This window comes from Microtus oregoni, unplaced genomic scaffold (assembly GCF_018167655.1).
Source record: "Microtus oregoni isolate MIOR12 unplaced genomic scaffold, Mior012 000032F_ref0000030, whole genome shotgun sequence".
NCBI classification, from domain to species: Eukaryota; Metazoa; Chordata; class Mammalia; order Rodentia; family Cricetidae; genus Microtus; species Microtus oregoni.
Window position 1 is genome coordinate 9,078,351 of NW_024543091.1, and position 13,651 is coordinate 9,092,001.

A 13,651-nucleotide genomic window follows, 5' to 3' on the forward strand; every position below is an offset into this window, starting at 1 on the left:
GGCCTCCTAGGTGGGAAACAGGGAATGCCTCCCTCTCTTTGAAGGGACAAGCCTGTGTGTTTGGCATTCCTGGTTCCCTAGAGCTTATCTGTGAGCACAAGGGCTCTGTGCCTCCCACAGCTGAAAAGGGTCTGACATGTGTGCAGATGTGCATACTGACCTGAGCTGGAGGTTGATGGCAGTGGAAGTGGAGCTCATCAGAATACACAAGGGCAGTTGTGTAGAGCCCAGGCTAGACCTGAGGAAGGGGAGGGTATGCCGAGAGGAGGAACAGAAGGACCCACCAGGCTAGACCTCAACAGAAGATGTTCAGGACAGGACTGGGCCTGGATATTTGATATTGCATGGAAAGGGTGAAGTCAGGGGTTCCAGTGAGGACAAGTGTAACATGAAGGGGTCTGCTTGTTGGGGTTTTTGTTCTGCCCAGTTCCCCACAGCCAGCAAGCCCCAAAGAAAATCACACAGAGATCTCCATAAGTCATAAAACTGATTGGCCCCTTACCTCAGGCTACTTATTAGCTCTTGTAGCTTATATTAACCTATTACTAATATCTTTGTTAGTCACATGGCTCGGTACCTTTCTCAGCGGGGTAGCTTACATCTTGCTTCTTCCGTGGTCTGGGCAGAATTGCGGAGTGAGCTTCCTACTTCCCAGAATACTCCTGTTCTCATCGCCCTGCCTCTACTTCCTGTCTGGTTGACCCACCTATACTTCCTGCCTGGCCTATCAGCATTTATTTAAAACGTGGTTGACAGAAAACAGACAATTTTCCCACACCAGGCAAGGACATAATATTCTTCTGAATTTTTTGAGAGAAGGTATCACCATTCTGTAGCTCTGGCTGTCCTGGAACTCATCATATAGACCAGGCTGGCCTCAAACTCACAGAGGATCCTGTAGTTCTGCCTCATAAGGGCTGGGATTAAAGGCCTGTACCACTCCACTTGACTAAAGACAGAGCTTTTTCAAGGAAATTTTCTGTTATTGTTATTTTTGCTGGAATGTGTGTTTTCCTGTTCTTTTGCTTTTACCATTAAAATAACTTAAATTTTCGTTTTGTGTGTTGAGGTGTTTTGCCTACAGGTATGTATGTGTATCACGGGTGTCCAGTGACCACAGAGGCCAGAGGAGGACATCAGGTTCTCTGGAGCTGGAGTGACAGATGGTAGTGAGATGTCCTGTAGATGCAGTGCCCTAACCTGGGTCCTCGGCAAGAGCAGCTGTGTCTGTCACCTCTTAGCTAGCACTCCGGATTCTTCCTCACTAACTTAAATTTTAATTTTGTTTTCTCTGCTACCTTTTCCTTCTTAAAAAAAACAAAAAACCTTTTACTAGTTACCCAATTTCTGCTTCCCCAACTTACAGTCTTTCTTTTCCTACAACTTTCTTTCTTTCTTTCTCTCTCTCTCTCTCTTTCTTTCTTTCTTTCTTTCTTTCTTTCTTCATTTTTGGACCTTAAATTTTTCTTCTTTATTTTTCCCATTTTTTCTTTTAATTTCTTTATTTTGCACATTAACTTTATTTTTAAACATTTTGGGTAATTCTACAATGTTTTTAGTCAATTCTTTCCTAATATTAGTGTTCTTCTTCTTTAGCTTTTCCTCACTTTTACAAGCCTTGCTTTTATTTGTAGTGATTTTTGTTTGCCTTCTTCTTCCTCAGTGATGTCTGCAATCCCAGCTCAACAGGTTGAAGACATGAGATACACATACCATTTGATGATAATTATTATATCACAAGAACCAGGATGAACAATTGTTCTTTATTATTTAATAACATCAGTGACTGGTGTCTGTGGATTCTAACAATGCAGCTTTACTTAAAGTTGAAAAGCTTCATTGCCTCTTCAATTTTTTTAACGTCAGGCGGAGGTTTTCTCTGGCTGCCAGGCTGCAGGAACTTTTTCACATTGGGCAGGCTGCTGATTCTGCTCTTCAGGGCCTGTAATCCAGAAAACACAGCCTGAGAGTCAGAACAGCTCAAGTACACAGTCCGTAACACATGAGCCCCCCCCCCCCCCGCCAACACGACCAACTGCGTCCATGCAACAGGTCCTGTGTAGACATGAGAAGAACGACAAATCCATGAGCTAGAAACCACAGCTCAGCATAATTTCCTTAAGACCTCCTTTGACATCCAATTGCCTTCTCCAGAGTTCCCTGGACACACACTGAGATGTAGTTTTGTAATACAGAGCACAGAGCCCTGTGTCTCTCGGGTGTGAAAGCAGAAAATAACAAAGCAAAGTGAAGACGTGAAAAACTGAGTTTGAACTGGGGGCAGAAAAGATCAAAGTCTGACCAGGAATAACTTAGTTTTCACACTGGAGATAAGGATGGTGTCACGCGGGGGGAGGGTGAGGGGGAGCATGATGGGGACAATGGAGAAGGAGGCACAGTGCAGAGAAGTCAGAGCTGACGAAGGGTCAGCATGACAGAGACCTGCTCCCACAATATGTGTGCAGAGACAGGCCACATAACATGGAAGATGAAGGCCAGAAACAGTCTGCAAGGAATAGGGGTATGGCAGAAAGCTGTGGGGTCCTGCCTCTTTCTCAATGCAACATATATTCTTGTGGTACCAGCTTCAAATCTCCATTCACAAAAAGTTTATTTTCATGCCTGAAACCAGTGTCTGGTGCTCAGTATGGAGACCAAAGTGTAGGCCCTCAGCAGCCCCCAGGCCACCATTATATTCTCAGAGGCATGTATGTGCGGCTGCCTCTCTGAGGTGATCTCACCTTCAGCAGGGGAAAAGGGGCCAGAAGGCTGGAGTCAAGCTCTTCAACATAGAGGAGAACTTCCAGCAGGTGAATGTCCACCCTGGTCAGCCTGTTACCAACAAGGTAGTCTTGTCCGTGGCTCTTCAAGACCTGCCAAATTAAAGGAGACAGATTATGAAAATACACAGTTGGGCTGGGGCCATTACCCGTTCCCAAGTCTCCCAATGGAGTCTCTGACTCTTCCTGGCAGGTATACAACTGCAGACTCGGGCCTATGATGCAAGAGGCACATGAGAGTCAGGCACGCGACCCCCTCGCTAAAGCTCAGGTGACCTTTCTCTGTCATTGCACATCCCATGACCTTCACACCGCCACCCTATGTACATTTCCCACATGGGATAAGGGCTTAGCCCCTTGCACATCATGGCTCCTCCCCTAAGTTTGAGCACCGGAAGTTCAGGATATTCGTCTCCCTGTCTTGTCTGTTCAGACCCGTGGGCAGAGGCCTCATCTGCAGGGAACATCAGTCACCAGAGAACGCCCTGTGTCTGTCCTCTCCTGTGTCTGCTCTCCTCAGTTCTGGAATCTGAAATACACCTGGCTGAGCTACAATACATCCTCCCTGTACAGCATCCGCTCTGACTCCCAACCTTCACTGTATCATGCCTGACTGAGCTGAATTGTACAGGGGAAACTGAGTCGGAGTCTCAGTATCTTTGTAAGGACAGACAAGCATGCCAACACCAAATGGGACTAATCTTCCTATCTGATTTTGGCTATTTATTTAACATTTCTGGTTGTGAGAAGATTTAATAATAGAACTGTCTTAGTTGCAGTTTATGACATTTACTTAAATATCCCAGCAATATGAAAGTCACTGATAACCTAAAGCACAAGCACTGGCTACAGCATGAGCTACAAGTAGAGAAGAATTAAAATGCTTTGTGGTCACCTTATCACACTGTAAATGTCTACAGAGAAAAAAAATATAATGACCACATTCAGAAACAAAGCCAGGCATAGTGGCACACACATTTAATTCAAGCACTCAAGATGCTGAGGCAGGTGGATTTCTGGGAGCTTGAGGCCAGTCCACAGAAGAGTTCCAATAGAGCCAGTGCTACGAAATACAGAAATCCTGTTGTAAAGAAAAGAAAAAGAAGGAAAGAAAAAAAACAATAAACTAGAAAAGGAAGCATCGAACGTTTTCAGTAGAGTTTACTGTGTTCCTGAAAATCATGATTCACACACCAGAGATGATTCAAGCTGTCAGAGCTGGACATTGTGTCCTGTGAGACAGGGTCTTCACTCCAGAGGTCTCTGTGGGGACCTGATGGCTCCTAAATCCCTCACTGCTTCCACAGAGCAGAGGCAGCTGTGAGGGAACGTTCAGTGAATTATAATGGGGTCAAAGTCGGGTCTCTGAGGAATGTGTAGGATCCCTAATCCTGTAGAATCAGAGCTTTGTTCTTAGCTTTACTTGACAGAAGATCAAATCTGTCTGAAGTGTTCTTGACCATCCTCCAAAGAGAAGCCCTGACTAAGAGAGACAACACATGTGCACGAACACCCCTTCATGTGTGGATGTGCATAGCTCTCCTCCCAAGCCTGACATCTGTGACCCTAACTCCTGCAGGCCAGTGTTCCTTTACATCCCTTCATCAGCCTCCTCCTCTGCCTACATCACTGTCCTAGGTCAGGTTCTTCTCCTCTGTCTTTGAAACTCTCTCCTCTTCTCCTGACAGCCAGTGGCTCTCTGGGCCCCCTGTGTGATGTGACAGAGTATTTTCCCATCTGTGTTTTTCTGCAGTTTGCCCTGGAATTGAAGCCCAGTGTGTCTGCAGGATCTATGTCCATCTCTGGTTGGCTCAGCCTTCCACAGGTCAGGTCTGGTTATGACCTTGAACCCTGTTGAATGTGGACCACTAGGTTGGCGTGACCATGCAGTGCCCCTTCACAGGCCATTTTTATACAGCGTCCTGTGGGCAGGGAGCTGCACAGGGAGGCTCATGGAAGGTCAGTGAGGCAGCACCCTGTCCTTCCCAACCTCTGTCTTTCTCTTGTCCTGGGAACTCAGTGTACCCACCCAGACTTCAAACAGCCTACTTACTTTTTCATAGGCAGGCAAGTACCGGTTTTTGGTCTTGTCTTTTATCAAGGAGATCTTGGCTTCTCTTTGGTCTGGTGGACATATGACCACTTGCAGCATCATTTCAGTGAGATCTAAAATACCCTCTGTATACATGTCGATCCTGAAAGACAAAATTTTCCATATGGTCAATGGTTTTCAGGGATTCACTATTTTATATTTTAATCTAAATATCTGAGAAATTGACACTGAAACTAGTTGCAAATTTCCTCACTTTTAACCAGTCATTATCTTTTCTGTTTAATAGATATATTAACTTTCCCTCTGGTACAGCTCTGATACACTTTTAGAATTTTTCAAACCCACACATTGCCAAACCCAAGGACAAAGAGCATCACTGATCACTGGTCCTTCTACAGATTCAGTCGTGATATACTTGGTGGCGTCCGGAAGATAGCCATCAAATTCTACAGAGAGCACTCAGTCTCTCTCTCTCTCTCTCTCTCTCTCTCTCTCTCTCTCTCTCTCTCTCTGTGTGTGTGTGTGTGTGTGTGTGTGTGTTTGTCTCTCTCTATGTCTCTCTCTGTCTCTCTCTCTATCTGACGTGATTTGTTCTCAAAGACTAAGCATAGATTCTTAGAGCAAACAAGCTATCTCCCAGATAAGCTCAAAACAGAACACTTCCTGAGCGCCAGCTGCATCTCGGAACATCTCTCATTCTGCTCAGGGGCATCTAGGTCAGTGCTGGATGTTCTCCACCCGTTTGTCACAACAACTCACACTGCAGGTGCATTCTGGCCTTGCAAACATTTGTCAAGACGTGCCTATTTCTTCACTCATTTCAACCACAGCACACAGACACAGAGACACATGCATCCCTTCTTCAAAACTGTATTTCACAAGGTGCTTTGGGGAGAGTTCACTGTCACACTTCCATACACTTCCGGTGTTGACCCTGCAAAGGTAGTATTCTGTGTTCCAGTGCATCTATTGCATTCTAAGACTGCTGACATCCTCCTATGTTAGCAGAGTCTGATCCTCACTCCCTCTGACCCCAATCCTGCCACTGTGGCAGCTGCTGCAGGAGGACTTATCTGCTTCCTCCTTATCCAGGGGAAGTTCGGGTACATTTCATATTACCAGAGCCAGGAACATGTGCCCTGGAATCGGCTCACTAAACATTATGCAATGTTTATTCTTGACCTCTATATTGCTTCCTTCACCCCTTCATGTATGTTCACGGCTAAAATCATATACTGTGCTCCTCTTTCATTTTTACTGAATATCATGGCTGATTCCACCATGAGAAAATTATAAATAATGCTGCTAGGAGTATATCTATACACACACTGTTACAGCCCAGTTTTTATTTCCCATTGACAAATCTTTTCTGCACTGGGATTCCTGCCTACCATCATGTTTAACTTTTGATCAACAGCAATATTCCTACACAATGGTTCAGGAGTGAAGGATTCATGGCTCCCCTATGCTCAGATCTTGGCCACCGTGTTTGAAATTCTGTCCCTGTGCTGTGCTGACAACATCATCCTCGGCTGTAGCCACACTCACCTGCATCCACCCCATGTGCCCTTCCCTTTCCTCCTTGGACTCTTCCTTACTTGGCCTAAGTGGTATAACCAGCCTGCTCCTAGACATAAACCCTGCCACCCTCTTGCACATTCATGGAGGGACCCAAATCCTTCCTTTGTTTCCCCTTGGAGTAATAACAGGAAATATACCGTACAGGGCTCTCTCCTTCGCGTCCTTCCCATAGAGGTTGTATTTGGTGGCAATGTAGTTGAGAATGGCTCTGGTCTGTACCAGCTTCATCCCATCAATCTCCACCATGGGTATTTGCTGAAACATCAAACTCCCGTCTGTGAAAGAAGAAAGGAAAAGGTCTCTGAGGTTTTTCAAGTCTCACTTCTCAGGAGCACAAAACATGTATTGAAGTGTCTGATCACGCAAAGGAAAGATAATTGATTGGCTCTCAGTTTTTCAAGCTAAATCCCATTTACTTTAAGTTTCTGTTTCCTCACACATATCCTTGGGCTTTGGAGCTTCTCACATCCATTTTTATTTCCTATCCGGACACATATTATATTTCTAGTACATGTTTTCATGTCAGTTCATGTCCCTGGATACATATGGAAGATAAGGAGGGACAGCAGAGGCCCCCATGAAAGCAGAACTAGTCCTTGACAATCTCATCATCGTCATGACATTAAGGTGATGTGTGACATTTTCTTACGCAGTTAGCCACCATGAGTTCCTCCAGCCTGTTCTTGTGTGGTGATAGTGACTCGTCAGTAGCTATGTTGGAAACGCTCAAGACAATCATCCCAGCTGTTTTTCCTCCTGTGATTTAATCAATGGCCACGTACCTGTGTGGTTATTGGACCTTGTGTGTGGAACCCTACCTGAATAAGTCAGTAAGAGAGAGCTTGAATAAAATTGCTCACTCTGATGCAGAAAAAGTGAGAAAACATTTATTCCCAAGTCCCCAGACAAATTCTTGTAGAAATCTTCATTCCACTTTTATCACTGTCTCCATTTTCAGACCCTTCAAGGAGCCCCACCACCTCCATCACATCCCTCTGCCGTTCCTGACTGTTCCCACCCATCACCCGCCAACATCACCCGGCAACATTACTTTCTGGTAAACCTTCTAATAGGCACCACATGGAGGACACTTGGTGTTACCTTTGATTAACTTTTCCATCTCTGCTGGGGTTTCTATAAACTTCTCTTCAAACTGAAAGCAGAAAAAGTAAATGCATTCTCATTAGCTCGTTCTGTATCACTGTAGAATTTTGAAATTGAAAGCTCCCTTGTTGGTATTGTGTCTGCCTGAGTTGAGACTTGCAGTAGATATGAAGGATCTGATCGTGACCACATGGAAATTCAGAGTAAACCCATCAAGCAAAGGTGTCCATCATTACACGCTGCTCATTACTGTAGTGTTCCTCCAACCTGACCCACCATGTTCATGCTTCAGTCCTAAGAAGAGAGTGATCTCACTAGAGGACCAGCACTGGGAGATTGAGGTTTTGGGCTCTCAGGAAAGCCAACTCTAGTGAATATAGAATAGAAGTTTCTATGTCTTCATCATGGCCTTTCATAGTCCCCAAGATCACCTGAGGTATTTTTTTCTTTAAGATTTAGTATTGCTAATTTTAAGTGTGTGTGTGTGTGTGTGTGTGTGTGTGTGTGTGTGTGTGTGTGTGTAGTCTTGTATTTGGGAATACATGCATCTCGGAAGTGAGAGTGCATAGAGGACAGAGAATAGAGATTCCATTAGAGATGGTGTGACGGGCAGTTATTAGCTCTCATGTATGGGAGCTGGGAGAATTAGAAGGTTGTCTGCATGTGCAGTAAGGATTTTAGAAGCCAAACCACTACTCTAGCCCCACAGCAAGTTGCTTACATTGTGGGGCTGTTATTCTGTTTTTAAAATACTTATTTGTTTTGCTTATGAAAATTACATGCTTGTGTGTCAGGGTACACATACCCAATGACGGTCTATTCTGGACTCTTATATTGGTTCCTGGGATCTGAACCCATGTGGCTTAATCTTTAACCACCAGCCATCTCTCCAGCCATCTAGAGTAATTTAAACCACTTTGTTCCTTCCACAGATTAAAGAAATTTTTCAGATGTGAAAGGCTGAAAATCAGCTTCTAGCCTGCGTGGTGAGACAGTGTGCTGACGATCCCATAACCCCACAGATTGGACTGACAGACAATGAAATGACGTCAACAACGTGCACAGCACTCAGAGAGGTGCAGGGAGTGGTGACAGTCATCACAGAGGTGGCTGAACTGTGAGGGGCTTGATGGGTGTGAGAGGGATGATGACAATGGCAGCCTGTGGGCACACTGAGCTGTAAGGACTGAGCCAGGGTCTCTAGCTGTCTCAGTCCACTGCCTTCTCAGTCACTATGGACACGGAAGAGGAAGGCTTGTGCAGACACCGTACCTCCTTCTCATGAGATGAATCAACAGTTCTGTTGCTTAGAGCATCCCCTGAGCCACAGAGCTGGTGTACAGACACTGGCAACCAACTATTCATGTACTTAACGAATCCTCCTGGGTTGGCACTAGCGTGTCTCGGTTCTTATGCCCTCTTTCATTCAGAAAGGATCAGCTGAAGCCCTGTTAGGTTAGGATTGGAGGTGGATTCAACAGCAGAGGGAAACACGTTGCCATAACTCTGAGGAAGACACCAAAGCCGCCATCACAGGACACTACTTCATCCTTTAACCTTCCCATTCTGCTCCTTACTGAGGAGGACAAGATCTCAGTAGCTTCCAGGACTTCCTCTCAGGAAATAAAAATTGGTGAGCTCCCCTGGAGTGAGCTGGGAAGTGTTCTTCCCAGTGACACCTCTGAATTTTCTGCTTTAAAGCTGGAAAAAAAATTAACCTCAGAATGTTGCTTCCACACTCACTTGGACCACTCTCTCACACTTTCCTCAAAGCTCACAGACGTGGGGCCACCTGAAGATGGCACCTCTGGTTTACATCCTACCTATACCCTCCAACCGCTGCGGACCTAGCATTTGAAAGTCTCTACAAACTGATTACTGAGTGTGCTGGACTGTGGCAGGAGGTGTGTCTATCTTCTGTGTCAGGGCTCCCATTTGTCCTGTTTATCTTTAACTTAACTCCATTGAACATCTCTTGTATAATTTACCCTTTTCATAGTTTTTATATTATAGGAGTGCAGGCCAGAGGCGTGGGCACCCTCTGAGGCTAGAACAACGGGCAGTTGTGAGCAGCCTGTGTGGGCGCTCTGCAGGACACCATGGGGTTTTGACCACTGAGACATCACTTCAGTCTCCTGTCCCCTTGAAACCATTCTTACCATGGAAATTTCTGGTTCTACTCTGTAAAACTACACACAAGATGAAAAGATCCTCCACCTGTCAATCACCAGGTCCAATAGTCCCCAGGTAATGTCCACCGGGTTCATTTCAGCCCAACTTCTCTGTGACTCTGATTTTAATGTCAGACTTGAGGTGCCAAACGTTCCATCACGAATACTTTACCGTGAATATCCAAGTGTAAGTACTCTTTTTGAAAGCACAGTGTCAGACTTAAAATCAAAATATCATACCATAACATGCAATAAGCAATTAGTATTGTCTAATGATCAGAATTCAAATTTATATTTCTATATGTCCCTATTTTGTAACTTTATTCAATTCAAATAAAAAAGTAACCAAATAACTATTTGATTCTCCTCTATCAGAAGCATTGTTGGGGCTGGAGAGATGGCTCAGTGGTTAAGAGCACTGGTTGCTCTTCCAGAGGTCCTGAGTTCAATTCCCAGCAACATTATTGTGGCTCACAACCATCTGTAATGTAATCTTGTGCAATCTTCTGGCATGCGGGCATACATGGAGGCAGAATGTCATACACATAATAAATAAATAAATCTTTTTTTAAAAAAAAAGAAAGCATCTTTTAATATGAGTGTGTTCTTTGGTACAGAGCAAAGTAAAATTTTCATTTGTTCAAATCAGTCCATTTCCTTCTTAATACAAGATGACTATCATTTTTTTGTGGGGTTGGTGTTCACGTTTTAACAGGAAAGGGGGCATCTTCCACCAGGAGATCTACTTACGGGTTCTTCAACCATTCCAGGCTTAGCCCTGCATTAAGGTCCTGGTGGTGGCTGAGCACATTGGGTATGTTCCCATTATCCCCCACAGGCATGTAGCGTGTGGCCTGGTTGATCAAGGGGCATACTTAGTGTAAGGGTTGACTGAGGCATAATTATAGTTCTAACCATCTTGGTCTTGGCAGAGTCGTGGGCACCAAGAACACTACCATAACGTAAAACTGTATCCAAATTTCCTTGTGTGGAGCCTTTCAGCTTAGAGAAGTATTTAGACTTATCTTAGGTCCTGGCACAGAAGAGCAATGCACAACCTACCTCCACCCCTGCTGCAGCCAGGAGCCACCTGATGCACTCCATCCTGCCCCGGCCATTGAAGTAGTGAAGCACGGGCTTCCCAGCCATGGCTGCAGCTGTGGTTTCACTGTGAATGGAAAGCAAAGAGATCAATCCTGGGAGATTGCGCTCGGGGATATGGTCAGTAATACAGCACTAGGGAAGGGCCGTCTGCCTTCTTTTGCAGGGGCCCAGGAAGGTCTACTGACTAATCTCTCACCCGTCAATGAGTGCCAACCTGCAATTGCAACAAACAGGTCTCAGCTGGTCATGTGCCTTCACTTTGAGGACATAGACAGAGCATCCTGGACCTATAGTGGTGAAGGACTGGGACCCTGTTGAGCTTCAGAAAGCAGAGCCATCATGGAGGGGATGAGACAAAGTCCCTCCCCAGCCTTTTGGTCCCTAGGTTGCTAGTTCAGAAGCTTTTGAAGGCTTCATGTCGCCCTGCCTGTGCTAAACACTTATTCTTCCCACAGGAGAAGGGCCCATCTCCTGGATGCAGGTCTGTTTTCCACCTCTAGACTGGATCCTGTTCTAGGGTCCAGAAGGCGGTAGTTGATGCATCCACTTCATACCTCAGGGAGTCACTGCCTTTGGTGCACAGCACATAACGGGCAGTTGCTCATGTGAACTGCATGTAATCACCACAGAGTTTGCAGGTGAGGAGCTGCCCCTGTTTCCATTCTACAGGAGAGATAGATGTGCAGACAGTCACGTGATGAGGAAACCCTGGCCAGTGCAGCTCAGTTCCTGCACAAGGAACCCACATACTGGGTCCTGCTACTCAGTAGGCTGTAAGTCAACATCATGGCTCATGGACAGTGTCTTCAACTTGTGATATAATTGGATATTTCAGAGTCTGTATTTTAAAATGGACTCTGCCTGTCTGTGTGTGTGTGTTAGTCTATGTGTGTGAGAGAGTGGATGTGTGTGTGAGTGTATGCATTTCTGTGTGTGTGTGTGTGTGTGTGTGTGTGTGTGTGGTGTGTGTTTGTGTGTGTGGGTGTGTGTGTGTGTGTAAGTGCCCAAGGCTGAAGTGACCTTGTAGGCTAGAAGAAGCACAGCCTCCCTGCCCTCAGGTCACAGCTGCTTCTCTTGGGCACCTGACAGTTTCCTACAGCACTGTATAATGCTCTGTTCTTTTTGTCTTTCTGTTGGCTTTTCTCTGTTTTCTCCGTGAACTCTCCTTTGCCCTGGAGAGTTCAATACTGGGGATTCAGAGGGACTCTGAAATGCTGAGGCTTTCAGATCCCTCCCCATACTGCAGAACCTTTAACCTCCCGGTTTTAGAGGGGTACACTGTCTCAGAGTCGGCTGGTCTTCTCCAGATTAGTGATGAATGCTTTGAACCTTAGCAAGGGTTGGCCGTATAACTGCTAAGGGTCAGAGTTTGGGTTTAACCTCGTTCCTCTACAGACTCATTTCTTCCTGCCATGTCTTCCTACAGAATTTTAAACTGTTTTCTTTTGTCCCATTCATTTCCTCATACATACATTTGTGATCACAGGACATCAGTAGACATCCTTCTGCTTGGTATAAGGTTTAGCCCACAGTCCTCTGATTTCTCAGGGTTCAATAGTTCAAGATTCATACTTTATGTTTCATTTGCTTTCTTGGGAACACCATATAAAAACAGATTGTTTTGTTTGTAATTAAATAATAAGGTTGGGCGGGGGCTGTTTTGAGACAAAGTTTCTCTTGTCATGAAGCTAGCTTATGTAGACCAGGATGGCTTCAAAATCACAGATATCCACCTGCCTCTGCCTCCCTAGTGCTGGGAATAGAGGTGTACGCTGCCTGGCAATAATAAGATTGTAATAAAGTAACAAATCCTAAGTGTGAAACCTGCTAGTCTGCTATTTAAACAGAATCATCAAAGCAATCAGAATCCACAGGACACAAACAAATGGGGTAGAAATCCAAACTGGGGAAGGAAGGGCTTTGGGAGGGAGGCCTGGGAGAGTCTGGGTGAATTCAAGTTCTCAAGTGAGAGGAATCTGCACGTTCTCTGTGAGACTGGAACACAGTTCAAGAGAAGAACGTTATTGCTCTCTGGTGTGTGAGCACAATCCAGGTCTACTCCCCCCTGTCCTAAATCCCATGCGTTTAGATTCCCTTTTAAATACCTTAAATGCCACCCTCAGCTCAGTGACACTGGAGGAGGAGGAGAAAGAAAGGAACAGAAGAAGGGAAGAATGAAGACCAGGACAGAGGAAATTGGGATTAAGGAATGGAGGAAGGGAAGGAGGACAGAAAGAGAGAAGAAACAGAGGAAGAGAGATAGCTTGCTAGCTACTCAACATTCAGTAACAAAATAATTCATATGAACCAGAATCAAATGTAGGTAAAGTCAATGGTACTGAGCAGTGAATATGATAAAAGTATATATTTATGTATATGTATATATATGGAAATTACGTAATAAAAGTAGCTCTTTTGTACAATTAATGCATGCTAAATAAAACATTGAAAAGTTATTTTCCATTGATGTAGACACGGAACTTATTTCACAGGTTATAAGAGAGAGAACTGACCTAGTGAGAGTCCAGACGGCTGCTCTGCTCAGCTCCCCAACTCCTGTTCCAGATGAGTGTGGAAGCACTTTAATAAGGTGAGCATTCTCACCAGCAGGGTGGGGCCCCACTGCCACTCCTGTGGACTCACACAGAGTTCAAGATTCCAGAGTTTCATGATAGAGTAGAAAGCTGACGAATCAGGGAGGGGCTCACAAGCCACCACCCTCTCCTGAAAGTCCTTTAAAGTTTTCATTGGTTTAATGCTCCTGTGTCTCTAAGTGACCTCTCATGCGTGTTCCTGTGAAGAACCCTAATGAAGCACATTGCTCAGGACAGAAGAAACACGGGAGGGAGGACTGAGCT

The 13,651-nt window shown here is 45.1% G+C and overlaps 1 protein-coding gene across 1 annotated transcript; it reads right to left on the reverse strand.

The window, feature by feature from the left end:
• Nucleotides 1-1,801: 1,801 nt before the first annotated feature.
• On the reverse strand, nt 1,802-13,439 carry LOC121466126 (glutathione S-transferase A2-like). The gene is made up of 7 exons (XM_041679682.1): nt 13,307-13,439; nt 10,752-10,857; nt 7,516-7,567; nt 6,557-6,689; nt 4,834-4,975; nt 2,742-2,873; nt 1,802-1,942 (listed from the first exon to the last, which is right to left on the reverse strand). The coding sequence occupies exons 2-7, from the start codon at nt 10,836-10,838 to the stop codon at nt 1,817-1,819; spliced, it is 672 nt and encodes a 223-aa protein (XP_041535616.1). The 5' UTR covers nt 10,839-10,857; nt 13,307-13,439; the 3' UTR covers nt 1,802-1,816.
• Nucleotides 13,440-13,651: the final 212 nt, after the last annotated feature.

Coding starts and splice junctions, on each gene's coding strand:
- LOC121466126 (XM_041679682.1), bottom strand. CDS start 10,838: ATGGCTGGGAAGCCCGTGCTTCACTACTTCAATGGCCGGGGCAGGATG. Junction 6,690..7,515: donor GATGGAAAAGTTAATCAAAG/GTAACACCAAGT, acceptor CTTCTTTCACAG/ACGGGAGTTTGATGTTTCAG. Junction 1,943..2,741: donor CCCCTTTTCCCCTGCTGAAG/GTGAGATCACCT, acceptor TCTGGATTACAG/GCCCTGAAGAGCAGAATCAG.